At 48.1% G+C, this 19,025-nt stretch overlaps 1 protein-coding gene across 4 annotated transcripts in view; it reads right to left on the bottom strand.

Moving 5' to 3' along the window:
- Positions 1–8,209, bottom strand: part of LOC142501080 (L-threonine ammonia-lyase-like) — a 66,464-nt gene extending 58,255 nt beyond the window's left edge. Inside the window, exons 1-2 of one of the 4 annotated variants that reach the window (XM_075610406.1) lie at positions 7,960–8,209; positions 4,286–4,312 (exon numbers count right to left, since the gene is read on the bottom strand). In XM_075610406.1, coding sequence (XP_075466521.1) covers positions 4,286–4,312; positions 7,960–8,054 — 122 coding nt within the window. In that variant the 5' untranslated portion in view covers positions 8,055–8,209. Of the gene's footprint in view, positions 1–4,285; positions 4,313–7,801 lie in introns of all 4 variants that reach the window. The other 3 variants (XM_075610405.1, XM_075610408.1, XM_075610407.1) reach the window with 3 other exon arrangements.
- Positions 8,210–19,025: the final 10,816 nt, after the last annotated feature.

The following is a 19,025-nucleotide window of genomic DNA, read 5'->3' as shown; positions in this document are numbered from 1 at the left end:
TCACAGTATGTATGTGTGTGTCACAGTGTGTGTGTGTGTGTGTGTCACAGTGTGTGTGTGTGTGTGTGTGTGTGTCACAGTATGTATGTGTGTGTCACAGTATGTGTGTGTGTGTCACAGTATGTATGTGTGTGTCACAGTGTGTGTGTGTGTGTGTGTCACAGTGTGTGTGTGTGTGTGTGTGTCACAGTATGTATGTGTGTGTCACAGTATGTATGTGTGTGTCACAGTATGTATGTGTGTGTCACAGTATGTATGTGTGTGTCACAGTATGTATGTGTGTGTCACAGTATATGTGTGTGTGTCACAGTATGTGTGTGTGTGTTTGTGTCACTGTGTGTGTGTCACAGTATGTGTGTGTGTGCGTGAGTCTGTGTGCGTGCGTCTCACTGTGTGTGTGTGTGCGCGTGTGTGTGCGCGTGTGTGTCTCACTGTGTGCTGTGCAGGGGGGGAGAACCGAGCTGCCCGGGGGGGGAAACGGTGACCGGCGCTGCGCAGGGGGGGGGGACTGGAGCTGCGCAGGGGGGGAGGAATGGTCGGCGCTGCGCAGGGTGGGGGGGAGTAGTGGAGCTGCGCAAGGGGGGGGGGAGGAATGGCCGGCACTGCGCAGGGGGGGGACTGGAGCTGCGCTGGGGGGGAGGAAAGGTCGGCGCTGCGCAGGGTGGAGGGGAGTAGTGGAGCTGCGCAGGGGGGGGGGGGAAGTAGTGGAGCTGCGCAGGGGGGGGGAGGCGGAGAGGGACGTGGAGGGAGCAGGAGGTTTTGGTCCCGGGCAGCGCCGGGTCTCTCCGCTAGTATTGTATATAGCAGGAGGACAATATTAGTGGTGCAATTTGATACCTACTACTTCCCACACTGTTGTAAAGTGCAACTCATTTGTGTCAATCTTCAGACACTTGTCAAAAGCATAACAAAATTATAAAAAGTGAGCGGTGTGCTACGTTGTGTGTTTCATATATATATATTGTATTAATTCATTTTATGTTTTGTATCTGCACATTTCTGTATTTCTTGGAATCCTGGTACTATCTGCTTCTGGGGAACCAAGGTTCTCAATAATATTACCATTTCATGCGCGGGTGTTTCTTTCTTTCGATCAACTGTTTCAACTCTGCCCTCTTTCAGGCTAAACAAACCTACTTTTCTTCACTAATCAACACGCACAAGTCTAACCCACGCTGACTCTGTCTTTGACTCCCTACTCAGACCACCCTCAGCTGCCTCTTCTTATTCCTCCATCTCACCTCAGGACTTTGCTGACTATTTTAAGGATAAGGTGGAATCAATATGTCAGAACATTCCTTTTGTTTCCTCCTCCCATCCTACACCTCTTCCCAACTCTCCTCCTGCCTTCCTTGACTCTTTTTCCGCTATCACAGAGGAGGATGTGTCGCTGTTGATCGCCTCTTCTCCCTCTACCACATGCCCTCTTGACCCTATTCCCTCCCATCTCCTAAAAGATCTTACTCCTACTATAATCCCTACGCTCACACAGATTTTTAACTCCTCCCTCTACTCGGGTACCTTTCCCTCTTCCTTCAAACATGCAACCGTTATACCATTACTCAAAAACAGCAAGCTTGACCCTACCTGTCTTTCTAACTATTGACCTGTCTCCCTCCTGCCTTTTGCCTCTAAACTCCTTGAACATCTTGTATTCTCTCGCATGCTCCATTTTCTCAATTCTATTCTCACCTAGACCCTCTACAATCTGGTTTCCACACTGCTCACTTCACTGAAACAGCCCTCACTAAAATAACTAATGACCTCCATGCTGCCAAAGACAAAGGTCATTACACTCTGCTCATATTACTCAATCTCTCTGCAGCATTTGATTCCATGGACCACCCTCTCCTCCTTCACATTCTCCATACTCTTGGTATTTGTAACAAAGCTCTATCTTTGATCTCCTCTTACCTCTCCCATCGTACTTTCAGTGTCTCTTCTGCTAACACCTCTTCCTCCTCTATCGATCTCTCTGTGGGGGTACCCCAGGTCTCTGTCCTGGGACCTCTCCTCTTTTCTCTGTACATACTCTCTCTAGGTGACCTAATCACATCTCTTGGGTTCAAATATCACCTCTATGCTGACGACACACAAATTTACTTCTCGATGCCCCTCCACCGACTTAAGCTCAACATATCAAAAACAGAGCTCCTCATATTTCATCCCAAACCTGGCCCCACTACCTCCTTCCACATTGCTGTTGCAAGTTCTGTCATACACCCAATAGCCCAAGAACCCTGCCTAGGGGTCACACTCGACTCCTCTCTCACATTCTCCTCTCGCATTCAAAACGTATCTAAAACCTGTTGCTTTTTCCTCCACAATATTACAAAGATACGCCCTTTCCTCTGTTGCTCGACTGCTAAAACTCTGACTCAGGTCCTCATTCTCTCCCGTCTCGATTACTATAACCTCCTGCTGTCCGGCCTTCCTGCCTCTCACCTGTCTCCCCTACAATCTATCCTAAATGCTGCTGCCAGAATCACTCTACTCTTTCCTAAATCTGTCTCCGCATCTCCCCTCCTGAAATCCCTCTCCTGGCTTCCGATCAAATCCCGCATCACACACTCAATTCTCCTCCTCACTTTTAAAGCTTTACAATCTTCTGTCCCTCCTTACATCTCAGCCCTAATTTCTCGCTATGCACCATCCCGACACTTGCATTACACTCAAGGATGTCTTCTCTCTACCCCCTTTGTATCTAAAGCCCTATCCCGCCTTAAACCTTTCTCACTGACTACCCCACACCTCTGGAATGCCCTTCCCCTTAATACCCGAATAGCACCCTCTCTATCCACCTTTAAGACCCACCTTAAAACACACTTGCTTAAAGAAGCATATGAGTAGCACCGTGGCTAATACTATACACCTCATACATAAAGCTTGGCCCCCTGCAGACGCACTTACCAGAACGCCCTCCTCCTGTCTCTGTACGTTCTTCCTACCTACCAATTAGATTGTAAGCTCTTCGGAGCAGGGACTCCTCTTCCTAAGTGTAAATTTGATGTATGAAGCACTTATTCCCACGATCTGTTATTTGTATTATTTGTTATTTATATGATTGCCACGTATATTACTGCTGTGAAGCGCTATGTATATTAATATAAAGACATACATACATACAACTCGATGTAAAAAGAAAAGGTCTCATTGATATTCACGACTGTCTAAGTCATCCCCTACCCTGCACCCTAGGAACCCCACTCCCAACCCCACAGTATGTGATGAGCGTCCTCGGGGACACGTGCTGCTTAGGAAGGAGAGTGGCAGAATTGCACTCACTGGGATCTATGACCACAAATTTAATTTGGTGCAAAGTCACTCATCTATTACCTCGTTAACAAACTGACACGTCTCCTTCATGCAAATGCAGCTTAATGTTCTGTTAATGAGCTGATAGCAACGCGGGAGCCTTTTGAACAGGGGCCTGTATATCAAGCTCATAACATTTATCCTGTCAAATTGGCTCTTATACAATATGCTCTAAAGCCACCCTCCCCGAGATGGGGAAGATACCAGCCCCATTCATTTGATTGAAGCTTATCACTGCTCCAGTACTGGGAAGGCATCTTCAATATATTAAACACGGGCCTTGGAGAGGCATTGTCAACAGATCTTATGCAGTCAACGTATCATGGTATTTGTCCTCTATACTGTAGTTCTTTGCTTTATTCAGTGAGTAATTTTGTTATACAGAACAATAGGTGGAGTTAGGGAGGAGATACACCAGGGGGGATGAACTCCAGTCCCCCACCCCAACAGGTCAGGCTTTCAGGATATCCTAGCTTCAGCACAGGTGGCTCAATCAGAGGCTCAGTTGAAGACATAGGACTGAAGTCCTATGCTGAAGCAGGGACTAACTGAGACATCTGTGCTGAAGCAGGGACTGATTAAGCCACCTGGGGCTGATTGAGCCACCAGTGCTGAAGCAGGGATATCCTGAAATCCTGACCTGTTGGGGGGCGGGGGGGTGCTTGAGGACCAGAGTTGAGCACCCCTGAGTAACACTACAGATAAATTATTATAATGAGGACTTCTACGGACACCATGTGTTTTTCTTTTTGTGATGTGGAATAGGTCTCCAGCAAACAGGCCTGTCTCTAATCTAAGGAACTTGGCTGACAACGTTTGCAGATGGAGACAGAACAAATAATACTGTACGTTTGCTATGCCCCGAGGTCCAATTTGCAAGAGCTTGATACACGGACCCCCAGTGCGTGCAAGGTGAGGCAGGGACCAGCCAGCGATCGCACATGCATAAAAACTCAGATACAGAACCTACTTGTCTGGGAAAAATGTCTTAACACATCTGGAAAAGAGCAAGAAATAGCATAGGGTGGGCACCGGGTGACATCATGTGAGACAACTGATAACATAGTGAGTCAATGAGGGAGAATGCAGATTTGGACAACATTGTGAAACATATTTCCTTTTCTGCCAGAGGGACAAACAAACTCTCATTTTAATGAGGGAATCCAAGCAGCTTCAAAAAAATAAAACCTCTTTTTTAAATTTTAATATACGCAGCCTTTGATTACCTTTATTGAAAACGAATTACCTAAGCTGACGATCAATTCGTTCTCTCGTGATCAATCAGCAAAGATCTTACCAGGGTTCACTAAATGGCTACTACCTTTGATTTTCAATCAATTCTTCAGTCAGTGTCACCCAGCAACTACAATGTATCCTTATGTTACTAGGGTAACATTATCTATTGTTACAGTTTGCAGCTCAAACTGCTGGGAATATTGGCAACAAATGATCCCAATCAGGAAAGTGTTAGAAAGATCTTGCACTGCTGGGGAGGTGTGCTAAACCTGCTACAGAAATCAAAGGATTATCAGTATATCAATACTCATAAAAAATGGCAGTAAGAGTTACATTTTTAAATAAAAAAGGGTAGCAAGTATCATCTAATACTACAGAACTGGTTTATTTAAAAAAAACGCAAATTGCTTGGATTCTCCTTTAAAATAACTTGTCAATGAATTTAGATTTGTGGGATTCCTCTGCAGGGGAAATGCTGGGATCCGAGCCTGGTTAAATTCCCGGTGTCGGCTCCTTGCGATCTTCAGCGAGTCACTTTATCTCCCTGTGCCTCAGGCACCAAAACACATAGATTGTAAGCTCTTTGGAGAATGACGGTGCCTGGAAAATGATACGTACAGCGCTATTTTGTAATTGTGAAGCACTTTGAGTAGCATTGGGGGGAAAGCCCTAAATGAAATAAAGTGATTATTATTATAAAACTTCTTCAACAGGCATTGAGTTGTAACCAAATACTCTCCTGGGACCCCCCTGTAAAAGAAATGCTTTGTCGCCCAATGAGTGAAATGGCTTATAAAGACTGTCCTAAATTCTGTTCTATACTTTTACCATCATCAGGGCCAGCAAGGGTTAAGCTATGACAGTGAGACTATGCAGACTGCATTACATGGCACTGAGAGGGTTGTGTGATGGATGGATGTGATTTATTAGCAAAGCTCACAGTTTTCTCAGTTAATTCCTTTCTTCCTGATTTATTTAACCCTGTGTGGTTAAAATGCCGTCACATGAAGTTCATTATTTCTTGGTAACCACTCTCCTATAGCGACCTCATTAATAGTCCATGTATATGTATTTGGATCAGACTGACACCCCTCCTACAATCCAGCACAGTAATGCCTTGATTATACCCCGCGCATGCGAGCGTCGTGATGTCACTAGGGCGCTGCGCACGCTCAAAACATACACTGGAGGCCGGAGGAAAACGGAGGAGACGGAGGTGTGGCGCAGGCGTGGCCGTGAGCGGTTCGCCCTCATCAAAAATGAAAATCTGTTTGATAAGCTTGCGTGGCCGCTCTGCAGCGTCCGCGCCACGCGCGAAGTATAAGCAACTGCTTTAGGTTACATTTATGTGTTCCTGCGCACCCAGCCACATTTGGTATAAGCGCAGCCTAATACTTTATGGCTTTTCATTCTCTGGGCGTATGAAGCTTATTAGAACAATTTGCTGCGCTGATCTCAGATTTACACAGCATTTTCCAGGACTTCGCAGCGATGGAATCACAGTTATATACATACAGCAGAGGCTTAACGTCATGATGTGGGTTCATAGTCGTAATGCACCAACTAGTTGTCAGTGTGTTAGACCAGGGCTCCCCAACTAGTTGTCAGTGTGTTAGACCAGGGCTCCCCAACTAGTTGTCAGTGTGTTAGACCAGGGCTCCCCAACTAGTTGTCAGTGTGTTAGACCAGGGCTCCCCAACTAGTTGTCAGTGTGTTAGACCAGGGCTCCCCAACTAGTTGTCAGTGTGTTAGACCAGGGCTCCCCAACTAGTTGTCAGTGTGTTAGACCAGGGCTCCCCAACTAGTTGTCAGTGTGTTAGACCAGGGCTCCCCAACTAGTTGTCAGTGTGTTAGACCAGGGCTCCCCAACTAGTTGTCAGTGTGTTAGACCAGGGCTCCCCAACTAGTGGCCCACTAAGGATGTGGCCCTTGGGCTCTCTGCTCCGGCTAATTTCATACTGGTTGCTTAGGCAGCCGAGCGCATTTCTTAACACTGAAACTCACCTGCATGCTAAGGTAATGTAAATATATATTGTACAGATGTTATATAACTGTTTGCAAAATGTTACATTCCAAGTATTTAAATGTATCTATAGTAACATTACAATCAGCTTCTACTCCTGAATGTTTCGAATCTGGCCCCTTTGGGGACGGGTTACACAGCCCTGTGTCACCGGCGCCAGAGAATTTCAGCACCGGATGTGGCAGGGATTGTACAGAATGGTACAGTATTATGTGAGAATCATGTTTTAAGGGCAGTAACTTTTGGGGGAAAACAGAGAATCAAAGCACTATTATAAAAATGTTACATTATTATTTCTGCTTCTCTGGCAGCGCAGGGGATAAGGGGTTAATAATGTCTCTGGCCTCTCTGACGCAAACAAGGCTGTGAGGGTATAAGACAAGGTTTCTTTACCCTTCCACTGAATGCATTGGAGTCAGTGATTACACTTCTAATTAAAATGTATTGTGACGTTTGGCATCTTTAGTAATCCCCTGAGGTTATAGGATATATGGACAAACCAGGACTACAAGGACCATAGTGCACTGAACACTATTCAGAGATATCTCCATGCATCATGATTGCTTAGACCAGAAGGCATTGGACTACAAGGTCCAGAAGGCATTGGGGTATGGAATGCAAATTGAACATCATTGCATGTAGGGCCACAATGCTGTGGAATTCAAGGACACATCCTGGCTACAGAGACCACAGCAAAGTGACATTGAGATTTGCAAGCAATGACCTCCACAGGAGACTGGGACACAAGTGTTTATACATAGCTGCCAAATAACTCCAGGTCCGCAATATTCATGCAGTCCTTGTTTTGTATTCATTATTGCTGATCTGTTGGCAACTGCGATATATCAGACTCAGCTGAGAACAAAGACCGGCCTGGATCATTATAACACGGTTGAGTTAGTTGGCAGGTACGGCTTATCTGTATAATCTGCACTGGAAACTAGGCAGTAAAATCTCCCCTATTCCAGAAAACGGGCCTTGTGGGAACGCCATTGATCTATGAAGTGGAATAACCTGGTATGAGACCATTGGGAAGACCACAAGGCCCATTGTTTGGAATAGGTTAGATTGTGACCTTGGACGACCAATAGAAAAAAATACCAACAAAAAATAGATTGTAAGCTCTTCAGGGCAAGGATTCAACATGCTTATAAAGTTCACTATTTGCAGTGTCAGTAAATGATCGTTGTTATAGTTGAGCAGTTAATCAGCGCTAGAGGGAATTACCTATAAAGTACAGCAATAACAAACACAGTGACGTGAAGCAGCCATCCAACTACTGCCCCAAAGGGCGGGAGGAGAGGGACCGGGCACAGGGGGGCACAGGGGGCTCTGCCACGGTCCATGCCCTCTACAGGGACACAGCGGGGTATTGGTTATCCAACCTGCTCCAGAAGGGGTCAGAATCTTCCTCCGACTCCTGGACGGGGTCTCTGCTGCTTAATCCCTTGGAATATAGGAATTGAGCTGCGAAATTCATGTTTCGGCTCCCTTTTCCCCCCTGTCCCAAGGTGCTGCTCCCCACCGAGAGGCACGGGTCACCCCCTTCCCTGTGGGGCAATTTGCTGGGAGTGTCACTCTTGCAAGTCCAGACCACAACACTTTTAGACACACACACAGGATGACTTTGGGTACTGGCCCCTGCTATATATAGAGATTACAGCACATGCCAAACTGTCCCTGCCAATTTAACTCACCCCTCGGCTTATACTTTGAAGATGTGCAATTGGCTAAGACCCTTAGGAGATTAGCGGTTATCTCTTCTCTACATCAGTGTCCCAGTTCATTAAAGCGCCAATTTAACCCTTTAACTGAAGTGAATTTCAGATTCATATATTGGAAACTTACTCCACAAAATCCCTACTCCTTTAGAAAAGTTTGTGAACCATTGTCACAATTACCCATTTTGCCAAAAGCCCCGACTGTCTGAGCCTGTAACTTGGAGCTAATTCAGTCCACTATTTGCGGAGAGGGGGCTAATTTAACCCTTACAAAGCGGGGATATTCCCCACCAAACCTGAAGAGTCATAGAAGAGGTACACGAAGGGAGCAGAGAAATGTCACAAAGGTCATGTAAGAAGACGAGATTGGGGAGTGCCAGGGCTCTGACTGGCAGGATTTATCCCGGGTTATGCAATGCCCCTGAATTAAAATGATCAATTACACTAAACCTGCTCACATCATCCCTGCGTCCACTTTACACAACCTCTGCAACCTCTGCCTACACAACATTAACTCCTTCAATGCCTGAGGGGCGAGACTGGGCCCCCCATCTTTCTGCTGACGACCGTGTAGTAGTGTGAGTGAGAACTCCATTGGCAGATACACCTTTGGCCACGTTCACACAGGGTGCTTCGCGACGCTGCATGCGCGCGTCCGCGTATGCACGCCTCCGTCTGCTGGGCGATGTGTGATCATCCCCAGCAGACGGAATGATCCGACCCAGGGCGACCTCCCGATTCAATACAGCCGATAACATAAAAGAAAAACCCATTTGTACGTCCAGAGTCGACTTGAATCAACTTTATGTGCCTTGTATTCAAAATTCTCAGTGCCATGGTAATGTTGCCTAATCACATATGCACAAGTTTCGTTCAAAATGTAAACGCATTTGTGCTTACGTTATTACATAGCAGCACTTTAATGATTGTTTTCTTATTTTCGTTATTTCTATCATTTTATTAACTAAGAAGTAGAAAAATGAAATATTTACCCGGACGTGGGTTGGGTCTATCAATGTTAGCAACATTGATTGGCGGCTGAAATTGACGTCACTTTGCTGCAGCGTCGACGCCGTACTTTGCAGCCAATGGTAGTTTCAATACTGAACACTACCATTGGCCGACAGGAATCTGTGACGGACGCGCGCGCGCATCGTGTAGCGCGCTGTGTGAGCGGGGCCTTTGGCTTAGGAATCACTGTTTGTCTTATCTGAGGCCGGGCATGACAGCCTAATCTCAGTGGGCAGTGGAGCCCAGCGCTGGAGCGGAAGGTCGCTGTGTTGTGTAGTGGAATTTCTGGGATAAAAACATAGATTTTTACAGGGTTTTGTCACTTTTTAACCCACCATAACTTATTTCATGTGTGGGGTGAAACCTATCTCAGCTTCAAATGGCAAAGCCAGTATAACCAGCCTCACAATGACGAGACCAAAAGGTCAAAATCGCCGTCTGTGAGTAGGTTTACTGGCTCTGTACTTTAACCCAGGCTGGGCTGAAAAGCTGTGTAATGTGGCAGGCTTATAGGGAGGGGTCCATGTCAAAATGGATTTGCACCAAAAGGTGACACAGAGTGTTCATTTGCATGTCAATTCCCAGAATTCCTTGCTGCAGTGGAAGCACTGCATGCTGGGAGATAATGGGGAAAAGCAGGGAAGCGCACCTGCCTGAGACATGTGAATGTGCCCACACGTGATATTTCCCACAGCAGATAAGAACCCTGTGTCTGCCCATCTTCCTGCCTATAGTAAAACCACAGACCCTATTTGTTTGTTGGCTTTCTTTCAAATTTAGCCTTACTGTATGTCTACCCCAACATGTTTGAATTCCCATACTGTATTAGCCCCTACCACCTCTGTTGGGAGGCTGTTCCACGTATGTACTACCCTTTCCGTATAGAAGGACTTTCTCACACTTCCCTTTAGCTGTCTCCCCGCAGCTTCAGAGAATGACCTCTTCTTTTAACACTTCCTTCCTTGATACATACTTTCCTCCTGAAACCAAATACAGGCATACCCCGGTTTAAGGACACTCACTTTAAGTACACTCACTTTAAGTACACTCGCGAGTAAGGACATATCGCTCAATAGGCAAACGGCAGCTCACGCATGCGCCTGTCATCACATCCTGAACAGCAATACCGGCTCCCTACCTGTGCCGAAGCTGTGTGCAAGCGGGGAGACTATAGAGCCTGTTACACATGCGTTATTTACATCAGTTATGCACGTATATAACGATTGCAGTACAGTACATGCATCGATAAGTGGGAAAAAGGTAGTGCTTCACTTTAAGTACATTTTCGCTTTACATACATGCTCCGGTCCCATTGCGTACGTTAATGTGGGGTATGCCTGTATATATGTAACCGCTCCCCAGTGACTGGGATATACTATACTGAGCTTCACTCATTCATTTAGATTGCACTTAGATTGTAAGCTCTCCGGGGCAGGGATTTCTGACTTTGCTTGTTGCTCTTATTGTATTATAATTCCCTGTGCTGTGTTGTGTCTTTTGTAAGGCGCTGAGTACACTGTGGGTACTACAAATAAAGATATGTATATACACATTTATATTTCTCTTCTCAGTGGCTTCCTTAAGCGTGGTTTCTCGGCCACGGGCCGGGAATGGATGAAAGAGGCGAGAGAAAGAGGCGAGAGAAAGAGGCGCCTGCGACTTGTGCAAAAACCCGTAGACATTTATGAAACAACAATGACCTCACGGTGACAGAGTAGGTCGCAGAAATAATTACACGGACATTGCAGGTAACGGGTTCCTCCTCTGACAGATCACTGACCTCCTGCAGAGAAGGCGCAGGCATGTGAGATACGGAGGATTGATGTCTCAATGCACTGATCTGGACATAGATACGATACCCAGGGGTGCTCAACTCCAGTCCTCAAGCCCGCCCAACAGGTCAGGTTTTCAGGATATCCCTGCTTCAGCACAGGTAGCTCAATCAGAGGCTCAGTTGAAGACGCTCTGATGGAGCCACCTGTGCTGAAGCAGGGATACAATCTGCAAATATTTATGTTTTATGGTCTCTAGTAATGAGCACAGCACTCTAGGTGAGGTGTAACCAGTGATCTACAGTATAAAGTAGCATCCCCCTCCCCCTCCCCCCCCACCTCTCTTTCTAATGCTAATATCTTTCCCCATACACCCCACATCCTACGGCTAATCTCTCTCCCTATACACCCTAACACCCTGCTGCTAATACCTCTCCCTATACACCCTAACATCCCGCTGCTAATACCTCTCCCTATACACCCCACATCCTACGGCTAATCTCTCTCCATATACACCCTAACATCCCACTGCTAATACCTCTCCCTATATACCCTAACACCCTGCTGCTAATACCTCTCCCTATATACCCTAACATCCCGCTGCTAATACCTCTCCCTATATACCCTAACACCCCGCTGCTAATACCTCTCCCTATACACCCTATCATCCCGCTGCTAATACCTCTCCCCATACACCCCACATCCTATGGCTAACCTCTCCCTATACACCCTAACATCCCGCTGTTAATACCTCTCCCTATACACCCTATCATCCCGCTGTTAATACCTCTCCCTATACACCCTAACACCCTGCTGCTAATCTTTCTCCCTATACACCCTAACATCCTGCTGCTAATACCTCTCCCCATACACCCCACATCCTATGGCTAATCTCTCTCCCTATACATCCTAACATCCCGCTGCTAATACCTCTCCCTGTACACCCTAACACCCTGCTGCTAATACCTCTCCCTATACACCCTAACATCCTGCTGCTAATACCTCTCCCTATACACCCTAACATCCCGCTGCTAATACCTCTCCCTATACACCCTAACACCCCGCTGCTAATACCTCTCCCTATACACCCTAACATCCCGCTGCTAATACCTCTCCCTATACACCCTAACACCCCGCTGCTAATACCTCTCCATATACACCCTAACATCCCGCTGCTAATACCTCTCCATATACACCCTAACATCCCGCTGCTAATACCTCTCCATATACACCCTAACATCCCGCTGCTAATACCTCTCCCTATACACCCTAACACCCTGCTGCTAATACCTCTCCCTATACACCCTAACATCCCGCTGCTAATACCTCTCCCTATACACCCTAACATCCCGCTGCTAATACCTCTGCATATACACCCTAACATCCTGTTGCTAATACCTCTCCCTATACACCCTAAGACCCTGCTGCTAATACCTCTCCCTATTCACCCTAACACCCCGCTGCTAATACCTCTCCATATACACCCTAACACCCTGCTGCTAATACCTCTCCCTATACACCCTAACACCCTGCTGCTAATACCTCTCCCTATACACCCTAACACCTGCTGCTAATACCTCTCCCTATACACCCTAACACCCCGCTGCTAATACCTCTCCCTATACACCCTAACACCCCACTGCTAATACCTCTCCCTATTCACCCCAACACCCCGCTGCTAATACCTCTCCATATACACCCTAACACCCTGCTGCTAATACCTCTCCATATACACCCTAACACCCTGCTGCTAATACCCCTCCCTATACACCCTAACACCCTGCTGCTAATACCTCTCCCTATACACCCTAACACCTGCTGCTAATACCTCTCCCTATACACCCTAACACCCCGCTGCTAATACCTCTCCCTATACACCCTAACACCCCGCTGCTAATACCTCTCCCTATACACCCTAACACCCTGCTGCTAATACCTCTCCCTATACAACCTACATCCCACTGCTAATATCTCTCTCTATACCTCATGCTGCTAATACCTCTCCCTATACACCCTAACACCCCGCTGCTAATACCTCTCCATATACACCCTAACACCCCGCTGCTAATACCTCTCCCTATACACCCTAACATCCCTCTGCTAATACCTCTCCCTATACACCCTAACACCCCGCTGCTAATACCTCTCCCTGTACACCCTAACGTCCCGCTGCTAATACTTCTCCCTATACACCCTAACGTCCCGCTGCTAATACCTCTCCCTATACACCCTAACATCCTGCTGCTAATCCCTCTCCCTATACACCCTAACGTCCCGCTGCTAATACCTCTCCCTATACACCCTAACGTCCCGCTGCTAATACCTCTCCCTATACACCCTAACACCCCGCTGCTAATACCTCTCCCTATACACCCTAACACCCCGCTGCTAATACCTCTCCCTATACACCCTAACACCCTGCTGCTAATACCTCTCCCTATACACCCTAACATCCCGCTGCTAATACCTCTCCCTATACACCCTAACCCCTTGCTGCTAATACCTCTCCCTATACAACCTATATCCTACTGGCGTCACATTCCCCATTACTTTAAGTAACCCCCCTCCCCCCCCGGGGCCCTGTCCACTATATTAGTTGGCATTATATTGCCATTAATCCTGTTTATAGTTCTGTTACCGGTGTTGCCAGCACCCCCCCAAGCTCTTATAATAATACCCTCGGTTTGTCCCCTCTGGCCCCAGTGACGTGTCCGCTTTTTAACGGCTCCGTTAGGACCTGCTCCTCTGTAAAAGGACTTGTGTCCACCTCCTTTCTATTTTGATTCCTGTTCCCTAACGGTGGCCCCTCTGCCTCACCCCAGACTGGGCAAAACAAAGAACCTTTCTAGTTGCGCTGCCCCGGTGATTTCCGGGGACAGCTTGAGGCTCCCCAGTGTCTTCAGGTTTCACCCCACTCGGAAGTCTTTGGTTAAGTACATGGATAGGCATTGCAGACACTCCTGGCAGAGAAAGACTTAAATGTCTATCAGAAGAACCCCATGTAGGTTGTTTTGTAAGGTGGTTGGCTTCTCTACAACTTAACCCTTTTACTGCCAGGGGGAAGGACATTACTGGTGGCAGCAAAAAGACTATATTATGGTCCATAAATAATGGTGTTGACCATGTAACTGCTGCATGCCTATTAATTAAAGGGCAATGTGGCCGGATCCCATATTATAGCCAAATGTAACAGGTGTGCAAAACTCAAGCAGGCGCAGGACCCTAATCACAGGTAGCGCCTGGGAGATGTCAGGGACCACTGGGTCAGAACAATGTGATTGATCCTTCTTCCCTCTTCCCTTTGAAGGCTGCAGTGCAGTCCACAACTCCGGAGACCGACTGCCGGGATTCCACCCCAGGAGAGGCTGCACAAGGGCTTCGGAAGTACAATGGTAATGTTCTTTGGAACCGAGAGATGCGAAATAAACTAAGGTTATTATTAAAATGCACGCGTGTGATCCTACATGCACGCGTGGGGTTCTGCATGCACGCGTGGGATTCTGCATGCACACATGTGATTCTGCATGCATGTGATTCTGCATGCCCGCATGGGATTCGGCATGCATGCGTCTGATACTGCATGCAAACGTGTGATTCTGCATGCACACGTGTGATTCGGCATGCATGTGATTATGCATGCCCGCGACAGATTCTGCATGCACTCATGGGATTCTGCATGCATGCGTGGGATTCTGCATGCACGCGTGGGATTCTGCATGCACGCGGGAGTGTTCTGCATGCATGTGCGGGATTCTGCATGCACGCATGGGATTCGACATGCACGCGTGGGATTTGGCACGCATGCGTGGGATTCTGCACGCATGCGTGGGATTCTGCACGCACGCGTGGGATTCTGCGTGCTCGCATGGGATTCTGCATGCACGCGGGGGTGTTCTGCATGCATGTGTGGGATTCTGCATGCACGCATGGGATTCGACATGCACGCGTGGGATTCTGCACGCATGCGTGGGATTCTGCAAGCACGCGTGGGATTCTGCACGCACGCGTGGGATTCTGCATGCTCGCGTGGGATTCTGCATGCACGCGGGAGTGTTCTGCATGCATATGTGGGATTCTGCATGCACGCATGGGATTCGACATGCACGCGTGGGATTTGGCACGCATGCGTGGGATTCTGCACGCACGCGTGGGATTCTGCACGCACGCGTGGGATTCTGCGTGCTCGCGTGGGATTCTGCGTGCTCGCGTGGGATTCTGCGTGCACGCGTGGGATTCTGCACGCACGCGTGGGATTCTGCGTGCTCGCGTGGGATTCTGCGTGCTCGCTTGGGATTCTGCGTGCTCGCGTGGGATTCTGCATGCACGTGGGAGTGTTCTGCATGCACGCGTGGTATTCTGCACGCACGCGTGGGATTCGGCACGCTCGCGTGGGATTCTGCATGCACGCGTGGGATTATGCATGCACGCGTGGGATTCTGCGTGCACGCGTGGGATTCTGCATGAACACACGCGTGGGATTCTGCACGCGTGGGATTCGGCACGCACGCGTGGGATTCTGCACGCGTGGGATTCGGCACGCACGCGTGGGATTCTGCATGCACACGCGTGGGATTCTGCACGCACGCGTGGATTCTGCACGCACGCGTGGATTCTGCACGCATGCGTGGGATTCTGCATGCACGCATGGTATTCTGCACGCACGCTTGGGATTCTGCATGCACGCTTGGGATTCTGCATGCACGCATGGTATTCTGCACGCACGCTTGGGATTCTGCACGCGCGCGTGGGATTCTGCACGCACGCGTGGGATTCTGCACGCACGCATGGTATTCTGCACGCACGCGTGGGATTCTGCATGCACGCGTGGGATTCTGCATGCACGCATGGTATTCTGCACGCACGCATGGTATTCTGCACGCACGCTTGGGATTCTGCACGCACGCATGGTATTCTGCACGCACGCTTGGGATTCTGCACGCGCGCGTGGGATTCTGCACGCACGCGTGGGATTCTGCACGCACGCGTGGGATTCTGCACGCATGCGTGGGATTCTGCAAGCACGCGTGGGATTCTGCATGCACACCGCTAACCTGCTGTGCAGAGAGGCAAGGAGATATCTAGCTCCGTAATAGTGATCGGGTTAATCTCATATCCTTTGGTATAAGGCAGATACCCAAAGCTGTGGTAGCAGGCACTTTGTCTGTGGTTTCCTATATGAGACTTCTGCCCTTTCCTTTACATCATGATGTCGTTATGTGGGGAAAATGAACGGATTATCCTGCGGAGAGTGCAATTGTGTAATACTCCGTAATGAGAACCAGCCCCAATGAAAGACAGCATTGTCATTTCATAACAAGCCCCCCTCCCAGCTCTACGTTCCCGGGTCTGGGAGCCACGCCAAGAGCCTGCAGAAGACAAACAAGCCTGCCAGCTGCCTGCTCTGGAATAGGTCTTGTTTTTGGAGAGGTAGAGAGGGGAACGCCTTAAAAAGGAGACTGGCATCGCATGGAAATGGCAGGCAGAAGCAGGCAAGCAAGTGGAACTGGCACCAGGTTTTTACTTGGGATGGGAAATTTAACTCCATAGGTCCCTATATAGTGCAGACATTGTGACACCTTTATAGAAGGGACCTACTGTATAAGCTATTGAGTAAGTCCCTCACTGCAGGGTGATAGAGTGACACAGAGATGGAAGACACCCTATCATGGATCATACAATAAACCCTGAAGCGGCCAATCCCACAATGATGGACCCAAAAACTCCTATCCAAGTAAATGGGAGTTTTCGGCGGTTCGCCCCTCCTGGGATTATTGTAATGGCCCCATTGAGTCTGTCTTTCCCACTACAGGATGACAGAGTGACACTTAGATACAAGGGACCCATAACATGGACCCGTGTGTCACCAAGCCAGCCTCAAACCAGAAGGTGACACGAACAATGTAACCCATCAAGTATCTCCCTCAACACTCAGAACTTAGAAGCATTGTGACATTATCTCAAAGCTAAAGTAACTTTTTTTCCAGTCAAAAGCTATAAAAAAAAATTAATTCACATAAAAAGCATCTGGATTTTTGAAGCCCACCAAAAACCCCGAAATATATACTGTAGCTGTGACCACACATGCCCCGTTTTTACATGTTGCTGCTCAGTCATCTGGGGTCTCTGTGTGAAGCTTGATGCTGTGTGTCCGTGTATCTGTAACGTGACCTGGGACAGGAGTTATACCCCGAGTATTGTCACCTATTCCAGGGTCATCTCTATCCTTCCTGCACCAGGAAACCGGGACATCATTCTGTGTATACCCGCTGGAATAACCAGCGGCACATCCGCGGGCGCTCCTGCCAATACGTCTATCTTCAAACTCAGATGCTGAATGCTTCATTACTGCGATCATGCGATGCTGCAGGCAGCACTCGCTGCTTCTACGGAGTTCAACTCATTGTAATCATACAGTGGGATATAGCGCTCTGCAAATATCCATAATAATTATAATCAGTGCCAAAGTGGGAAAGCAATGTATTCATTTAAGCTCTGTCTTAGGTCCTTATTCTATGTCAGAGGCAGCCAACTCCAGTCCTCAAGCGCCACCAACAGGTCAGGTTTTCAGGATATCCCTGCTTCAGCACAGGAGGCTCAATCAGTGGCTCAGTCAAAGACTGCTTCAGCACAGGCAGCTCAATCAGTGGCTCAGTCTTCGACTGAGCCACTGATTCAGCCACCTGCGCTGAAGCAGGGATACCTTGAAAACCTGACCTGTTAATAGGTCTTGAGGAATGGAGTTGTCCGCCACTTATTCTATATTGTCCGAATCGCCAATTTCAGCCGAAATCACCATTAAAATTAATGGTGTTTTTTTGGGGGTGAAAACGGCGAGAACAGGTGCTTTGCACAATACAGAATGACCCCCCCTCCCCTTTGTGTTTGCTTGAAGCAGCTGTGGATCCAGGCGTGAGTTAGGCAGGGGTTAGAAAAAAAAGATGTCAAGTATTTAGGTGTAAGAAAGATGAAAGATGGGGGTGCCCCGGGGGGGGGGGCATGCCTTGTGTAACTGTATATGCAATGAAACCCCACAGCTGCTTTCCTTATGGACATAACACAGCGCTGGTGCTGAGTGACCATTAGAATATCCCTCTTGTCTTTTGGAGTAATTCGGATATTTGTCTCACTTCCCCCTCTGTGGTCCGTGATTTATATTGAGGCGGACAGAACACTCATCCTTCCTCTCGCATTGCAATATATTTCCTTGTATCCCATCATTTCCCCATCAGATTGTTCAGGAAGCTGCTTTCTCTGAAGCATTAACCCTGTGGGGGTTTTATGAAATGCATTTCTGACGGTTCGAGCAGGACTGGTGTTCAGCCACGGTGCCCCCGGGTACCGCATATAACTCAATGGCCTGATACCCTCTGCAATGTGCTGCAGACCCATCTGGCATTTAAGGGGTTAACCCATGGGTGGACAACTCCAGGCCTCAAGGGCCACCAACAGGTCAGGTTTTTCAGGATATTCCTGCCGCAGCACAAGTTGCTCAGTCGAAGACCGCACCACCTGTGCTGAAGCAGGGATATCCTGAAAAACCTGACCTGTTGGTGGCCCTTGAGGACTGGAGTTGGCCGCCCCTTGGTTAACCCCTGTAGTTGAAATGCCAACGACCTACATATAGTACAGACACTGCACTCCATACGCAGAACAACTCAATCCTTTAATAGGCCTCGCTGGACGTAATCGCTGGATGCCATTTTTGTTACTGGAAATAAAAAAGGCCGAAGCCCCATTAAAGTGAAGGTTTCTAAACGCAATAGCCGTGCTGCTCAGTATCACCTTGTACCACCGCATGTTATCCCCTTCACTGCCAGAGGGTCCAGCGCAAGGGGTTTAACCCGAGTCTCTCTTGTGTGTGTGTGTGTGCAGCAGGGAAGGGGTTAAACCGGAGGACCTCTTCTCCCCGCTTTTCCTGTATGGTTGAAGGCCGGCCTTATGCATTCC

The sequence above is a fragment of the Ascaphus truei genome, chromosome 8 (assembly GCF_040206685.1).
Source record: "Ascaphus truei isolate aAscTru1 chromosome 8, aAscTru1.hap1, whole genome shotgun sequence".
Taxonomy (NCBI): domain Eukaryota; kingdom Metazoa; phylum Chordata; class Amphibia; order Anura; family Ascaphidae; genus Ascaphus; species Ascaphus truei.
The sequence above is the reverse complement of the archived record's forward strand: the minus strand, read 5'-3'. Positions and strand labels throughout refer to the sequence as shown.